This window comes from Dama dama, chromosome 22 (genome assembly GCF_033118175.1).
Source record: "Dama dama isolate Ldn47 chromosome 22, ASM3311817v1, whole genome shotgun sequence".
Lineage (NCBI taxonomy): Eukaryota > Metazoa > Chordata > Mammalia > Artiodactyla > Cervidae > Dama > Dama dama.
In genome coordinates, this window is record NC_083702.1 from 18,895,600 (window position 1) to 18,903,334 (window position 7,735).

Consider the following 7,735-nt stretch of genomic DNA (forward strand, 5'->3'; position numbering starts at 1 on the left):
TGGTGATGCTATCTAACCATCTCATCCTCTGCCACCCCCTTTTCCTTTTGCCTTCGATCTTTCCCAGCATCAGAGTCTTTTCCAATGAGTTGGTTCTTCACATCAGGTGGCCAAAGTATTGGAACTTCAGCTTCAGCAACAGTCAGAGTTGGTTTCTTTTAGGATTGACTAGTTTGATCTCTGTACGGTCTAGATACCTAGTATCTGCCTGAGACTCAGGAATGAGTCATCCTCTGATTAAACAGGGGGCCGTGGTCACACCTGCAGAAACTATGTTGGGGCAGGTTGCTGGGCAGCGGCAATTAGCACAGTATAACTCCAGAGGAAAAAGTCCAGACACTCCAGAGGAAAAAGTCCAGACACAGAGCACCATGGCTTCTGACAGAGGTAAATGGTCGGGGGGGCCGCCTGAAATCTCCATATTCTTGAAAAGCTCCAAAACTCTGTGTGTGCTTGCTTATATGTGTGTGCATATGTGTCTGGTTCATGCTTGTATTCATGAGCATTTTCCAACTTTCCTATTTATTAATATTTTCATATTATTCTTAAACAGGAGTTCTTCTTATTGGTGGTGGTGTGGTTATTAATACCACCTGTTCATACCGTAAATGATTTTAATCAGATGATACTGAAGCAATGCTTGTTTCACCATAATAAAAAACTTAAGTTAAAAAATACAACTACTAGATGAAAATTTAAGATAGCAGCTGAAGTTCTAGCACCAGGGCATGTTAATGGATTATTTAAGGTTCCGTTACTTAGTGTTAGAAAAATTCGTGGGGAAGGAAGAACACCAGGTTGTGGAAGGAAATGATTTTCAGATGAGGTGGGTTTTGAACTTGGTCTTGAAAGGGCAGAATTTTGGTTGGCAAAGAGGAGGAGATTCCTGTTTGACTGACACCAGGAGTTTAAGGGAATTTTCTGAAGATTGTGTGTGGAATATAATGAATGAATTGATCAGGCTACAGAAGAGTTTTTGGAAGCAATCAGCAATGTGATTAGAAAGTAAATTTGCTTCTTTTTTTTAATTGGACTATAGTTGCTTTACAATGTTGTATTAGTTTCAGGTATACAGCAAAGTGAAGCAGTTATATACATACATGTATGCACTCCTTTTAGATTTTTTTCCCATATAGGTCATTACAGAGCATTGAGTAGAGTTCCCTGTGCTATATAGTGTAGGTTCTTATTATCTATTTTATATACAGTAATGTGTCAATTCCAGTCTCCCAAATTTATCCCTCTCTCCATCCCCAAAAACAAATTTGAAGACATATTGTTGAGAGTCTTGAATGCCCAGCTAAGAAAATTCAGGTTGATATTTTATTTTAGATTTCTTTTCTTTTCCATTATGGTTTTTGATAGTTTACTGTGTATTTTTCTTTTAATAAGACAAAATATTTGGAGAATTTGTGAATAGCATGTGTGTGTGTTCAGTTGTGTCTGACTTCGCAGCCCCATGGACTGTAACCCACCAGGCTCTTCTTTCCATGGGATTTCTCAGGCAAGAATAAGGGAGTGGGTTGCCATTTCCTCCTCCAGGGGATCTTCCTGACCTGGGGATCAAACCCGAGTCTCCTGTGGTTCCTACATGAGCAGGCGGATTCTTTACCACTGAGCCACCTGGGAAGCCCTGTGAATAACATGGAGATGTCTAAAACAGTGCTTTGGATGCATTTACTTGGCACTTGATGCCTTTTTGTGTGTGTTGACTTTTGCTTTTGGCCACACCGGGCAGTATGACAGCTCTTAGGTTTGAAAGCAGAGATTGCACCCCTGCCCCTGCAGTGCAAGCAGGGAGTTTTAACCACTGGTCCACCAGGGAAATCCCGAGAGAGAATCCTCCAGCTGCATTTTCTGATATGATTTGTGGGTTTAGAAGAATACAGCCTTTATTCTTAGCGGTTCGATTTGTACATATGGGTGTTGCTTGACGTGATCATCTCTTGGTCAACAGGTCCTCCAGCGGGAGATCCCACATTGAGGTAAGAATTCTACTATCATAGTACACATTTAACTCAACCCAGAATAAATGAGCATGTAGAAGCGGGAGGACTACAATTTCCTTATTGTTCCTTTCCTCTTTTCTGATGCTCCCATTCTTTGTTTTTGCAACTCCACTCCTTATGCTTATTATTTCTTCTTGTGTCTTCCCTCCTATGTCTTTGGGTTTCAGTTGAAAAAAACTATCTTCCAGCTTTCTTTTGTTATTCTCTTTCTATTGTTTTTCTCTCTTTAAATCACAAGTTTTCATAGAAATTAGTGAAAAGTTCATAAAACTGGTTTGTCACTTGCATCTTCCTATTTTAAACCCTATGCCCATTTTCTAGACTTTTAAAAATTTTTTTATTTTACCACGCCACCTGGTTTGGGAGATCTTAGTTTCCCAATCAAGGATTGAACCCAGGTCCCCCAGCAATGGAAAAGCGGAATCCTAACCACTGGACTTCCAGGCAATTCCCTAGACCTATTTAAAAATTGCATTTATATTTAATTGATTGATGATTGCTTTACAATATCGGTTTCATTTCTGCCATTTATCAACATGAATTAGCCATAGATGCACATGTGTCTTTTCCCTCCTGACCCTCCCTCCCACCTCCCACCCCATCCCACTCCTCTAGGTTGTTAAAGTGCTCTGGTTTGAGTTCCGTGAGTCACAGCAAATTCCCATTGGCTATCTATTTTACTTATGATAGTATATACGCTTCCGTGCTACTCTTACCATTCATCTCACCCTCTCCTTCCTCCCCGCTGCCCTCATCTGTAAGTCTAGAACAGAGAGATTTGTCAGGGAACATATTATCTCTTGATGGGTGGGAGGGTTGCTCTATAAAATAAATTAAGTGATCCTTTAGGAATGAGTGGAGAATATGAGAATGTAATAAACTTATGACTCAATCATATTGCAGAGTCCTTGGCATAATTCTGAGTTTTCCCTGAGTCATAACTTTGACCCACAGAGAGTGTTATGTCTAAAGATGCCCTCGACCAGGTTGGATGCATGAGACAAGTGCTCGGGGCTGGTGCACTGGGATGACCCAGAGGGATGGGATGGGGAGGGAGGTGGGAGGAGGGTTCAGGATGGGGAATACATGTAAATCCATGGCTGATTCATGTCAGTGTATGGCAAAAACCACTGCACTATTGTAAAGTAATTAGCTTCCAACTAATAAAAATAACTGGGGAAAAAAAAATAAAGATGCCCTCAAGGGAAATTTGAATTTCTTTCTTATGAGGAATTAGTATACATATAATGGAATGTGGAAGAATCCTGAGGCTAAATTACTTTCTTCGCAGAGTTGGTAATAGACTTCTGTTGGCAATTTGAGGACTCCACACCTGAAAAAGAAAAAAAAATCGATTCCATTGAGGAATAATGAAGATTGAGTGAGACAGGTCACCTCTAAGTCTGAGACAGAAAGTTCAGAGGGACTTCCCTGGCAGTCCAGTGGTTAGGACTCAGAGCTTTCACTGCCGAGGGCCCAGGTTCAATCCCTAGCTGTGGGAACTAAGATTCTTCAAGCTGTGAGGCCAAAATAAATAAGATTAGAATATAGTAAGAAAACTTTAGAAGAGAAACAAAGACATATTTACACCTGAATTCAAGACTACCAAGCCGTGGTATAGAGTGGTAACCCAATAACATGAGTTGGAAAAAAATCTCTTCCCTGTTTGTGAGAGAAACTCTGATAATCCAAACAGACCTCCCCAGCTAACTTTGAGATATAGAATAGAAAAAAAATTCCTGAGATGTCATGTTTTAGGTTTGCCTGATAGAAAAGGAGAAGAAATTATTTCTGTTGTTCAGTCGCCAAGTCATGTTGGAATCTTTGCGACCCTATGGACGACAGCGCGCCAGGCTTCCCTGTCCTTCACTCTCTCCCAGAGTTTGCTCAGATTTGTGTCCATTGAGTCGATGATGCTATCTAACCATCTCATCCTCTGCCACCCTCTTCTCCTTTTGCCTTCCCTCAAATGATGACATGATGACATGGGGTGGGTGGGTGGGGGTGCTTTTTATATTTCAGGAGAAGAATTGAACCCTGGGAATTTGAATTCTCCTTTGACCCCAGAAAATTCTGTAAAGAGGCCTGTCTGCTCTACGAAATCCAGTGGGGCAACAGCCGGGACGTCTGGCGACACTCGGGCAAAAACACCACCAAGCATGTTGAACGCAATTTTATAGAAAAAATTGCTTCAGAAAGATATTTTTGCCCATCCATCAGCTGCTCCATCTTCTGGTACTTGTCCTGGAGTCCCTGCTGGGAATGCTCCAAGGCCATTAGAGAATTTTTGAATCAGCATCCCAATGTGACCCTAGTTATTTACGTAGCACGGCTTTTCCAGCACATGGATCCGCAAAACCGGCAAGGACTCAAAGACCTGTTTCACAGCGGTGTGACTATCCAGGTCATGAGAGCCCCAGGTGAAAACAACAAGCCAACAATCTTAGGTGTTTATGAGAGGTGGTGGTGGTGGTGGTATGTTTCTAGGCCAGGAGACTGGATTATCCCAGACGGGAAGTCTCCGAAGTGAAAGCCCAAAATAGAGTAAAAGCCCACTTTTGAAATTCATAGCAAAGAAAGCATCAAAGAGATGGCTTTTTCCTGGCTCCTGTCTTATTTACTTTATTAATTAATTTATTTATTTTTGGCTGTGCTGGGTCTTCATCACTGTATGGGCTCTTCTCTACTTGCGGTGCTCTGGCTTCTCATTGTGGAGGCTTCTCTTGTTGCTGAGTGAGGTCTCTAGGGTGCTCAGCCTTCAGTAGTTGTGGCTCCTGGGCTCTAGAGCGCAGACTCAACAGTTGTGGCTTTCAGCTCAGGGATTGAACCATATCTCCTGCATTGGCAAGTGGATTCTTTACCACTGAGCCACCAGTAAAGCCCCCTCTCTACCATCTTAAAATGAATTGCTGAGCTCCTTTTGGGAAACTTCCCTGGTGGCTCAAAAGGTAAAGGGTCTGTCTGCAAAGCAGGAGACCCAGGTTCTATCCCTGAGTCATGAAGATCCCCTGGAGAAGGGACTGGGCACCCACTCCAGTTCCTTTTAGGGATGCTGAAAGAGTCTAGTCCTCCAGCAGGAAACAGGCCAGAGGGATTTATACATGATATATTTTTAGGTTGGATTCAACTTTCTGTTGTATGTGTTGCATGAACCAAGATTTGTGTTTCCTTAGAGTATGATCACTGCTGGAGGAATTTTGTCAACTACCCCCGTGGGAAAGAAGCTCACTGGCCAAGATACCCCCCTCTGTGGATAAACTTGTATGCATTGGAACTCTACTGCATCATTTCAGTAAGTTACTGCAATGGAATGATTTTGATACAAAAGGAGCATCTTTCTTCAAAGTTCTCTCCTGATTATTTTAATATGTGCTCTTCTCACCATCACTTTGCCATTTATATTGTGATTTAGTTATTGACTTATCCTTTAAAATGTGAGAGCAAGATAATCTCTTTGTGGCAAATAAGAGGGAAAAAGGAATGGATAAACTGATCTAAGATATAGGTGATGGTCAACTCTTTTGTGATCCCATGTACTGTAGCCCGCCATGTTCCTCTGTCCATGGGATTTCCCAAGCAAGAATACTGGAGTTGGTTGCCATATCCATCTCCAGAAGATCTTCCCAACCCAGGGATCAAACCTGCATTCCCTGCCTGGCAAGCAGATTTTTTACTACTGAGCCACCGGGAAAGCTCAAGATATAGGTGGGTTCCATAATTAGGTTTAATCATCATCATCACTGTTGTTACAAAACATACTAGTTACACTGAATTGCAGATATCTTTATTTTCCTTTCTGATGTGTGTCATCTTACTGAAAGAATGTAGGTGACCCATTTGTATTCTCTTGCAAGTAGTTCAGTGGTTTTCCAAATGATATTTTAAAATGTTCCTGGTGTTAAGATAACTATTATTCTAACCTATTTTTTAATTTCAGGGTCTCCCTCCCTGCTTACAGATTTCAAGAAGATATCAGAATCAGCTCATAGAGTTCAGACTTATTCTTCAAAATTGTCATTACCAAATGATTCCACCCTATATCCTTTTAGCGACGGGGATGATACAACTTCCTATGACTTGGAGATGAATAGAATGGATTCTTGTGTGCATACTGTTTCATGAATAGGCACTGATGACCCACTAAAGAGTAAGCACCATTAGAATTGAGATGTTTTTAGATATCTTTGTATATTTCTATACTCTAATGGCAAATCATCTGGAAAAGAATTAAAGGAAACAATTCCATTTACAATAAACATCAAAAACAATAAAATACTTAGGAATTAATTTAACCAAGGATGTGAAAGATCTGTACATGGAAATATATAAGACATTGATGAAACAGATTGAAGAAGACACAAATAAATGGAAAGATATCCCATGGTCATGGATTGGAAGAGTTAATATTCTTAAAAAACATCTCTACTACACAAAGCCATCTATAAATTCAATGCAATCCCTATCAAGATTCTAAAGGCATTTTTACAGAAATTTTTTAAAAATCCTAAATTTTGCATGGAACAACAAAAGGGCCTGAGGGCCAAAGCAATCCTTATATACCTGAAGGAAATGAAATCACTTCCATGTTCCTTGTGGCATTGTTTACAATAGCTAAGACACAAAAGTAGTCTAAGTATACACCAGCAGATGAGTGGATAAAGAAGATGTGGTATATTGTGGTATGTATATACACAATGGAATGTTACCTAGCCATGAAAAAGATGAACTCCTGCCCTTTGCAGCAACATAGATGAAACTTGAAGGCATTTTGCTATTTACAATAAGTCAGACAAAGACAGCTGCTGTATGATCTCACTAATGTGTGGACTCTAGAAAAACTGAACTCATAGCAAGAGAGCAGGTTAGTGGTTACCAGGGGCAGAAGTGAAAGTTGTTAGAGAGTACAAATTTTCAGTTTTTTTTTCTTCTGAGCCTAGTGGCTTGTGGATCTAAGTTCCCTGACATGGGATGGAACCCAGGCCTTCGGCAGTGAAAGCACAGAGTTCTAACCACCAGGGAATTCCTGGGCAAACCTTCAGTTTTGAGACTAATAAATTCTGGGAAGGTAAGGTATAGCATGATGATTATAGTTTATACTGTATTGTGTACTTGAAATTTTCTTTCTTTTTTTTTTTTTCTGAAATTTTCTAAGAGTAGATCTTAAAAGTTCTTCTCGCACACAAAGAAGTATAACTATGTGAGGTGATGGATGTGTAAACTTAGTTAATTTGGTAATCATTTTGCAACATATATCAAGTTATTACACTGTACACCTTAAATTTATGCAATGTTATGTATCAATTATGTTCAATAATACAGGGGGAAAGATTTTTAAAAACAAAATATAGAAGTTCTTTTCAGAAAAAAATATTTTATTTTTGCTTATTTATTTATTTGGATGTGCCGAGTCTTCTTTGCAGCATGTGAGATGTCTGATTGTGGCATGTGAACTTTGAGTCGTGACATATGAAATCTAGTTCCCTGACCAGGGACAGAACCTGGGCCCCTCCTTTGGAAGCGTGGAGTCTGCACCACTAGACCATCAGGGAAGTCCCTATAGAGATTTTCACAAGCAGCAGTATCACAGATAGTATCATCTACTGCTGTATCACAAATTACCCCACTACTTTGCAGGCTTAAAATAACAGTGATATTTATGATGTCACCATTTCTCTGGGTCAGGTATTCAGGAGTCACTTGTGTGTTGGTGGCTCAGGATATCTCAT

At 40.2% G+C, this 7,735-nt stretch overlaps 1 protein-coding gene across 3 annotated transcripts; it reads left to right on the forward strand.

Annotated features, from left to right (window-relative positions):
• Positions 1-206: 206 nt before the first annotated feature.
• Positions 207-7,361, forward strand: APOBEC1 (apolipoprotein B mRNA editing enzyme catalytic subunit 1). 3 transcript variants are annotated; one of them, XM_061124878.1, is made up of 6 exons: positions 207-387; positions 1,958-1,985; positions 4,032-4,429; positions 5,183-5,301; positions 5,552-5,714; positions 5,947-6,023. In XM_061124878.1, the coding sequence occupies exons 1-5, from the start codon at positions 222-224 to the stop codon at positions 5,687-5,689; spliced, it is 849 nt and encodes a 282-aa protein (XP_060980861.1). In that variant the 5' UTR covers positions 207-221; the 3' UTR covers positions 5,690-5,714; positions 5,947-6,023. The 3 variants fall into 3 exon arrangements, with proteins under 3 accessions (XP_060980861.1, XP_060980862.1, XP_060980860.1); XM_061124879.1 differs by lacking the exon at positions 5,552-5,714 and having other exon boundaries at positions 4,077-4,429; positions 5,947-7,361; XM_061124877.1 differs by lacking the exon at positions 5,552-5,714 and having other exon boundaries at positions 5,947-7,360.
• Positions 7,362-7,735: the final 374 nt, after the last annotated feature.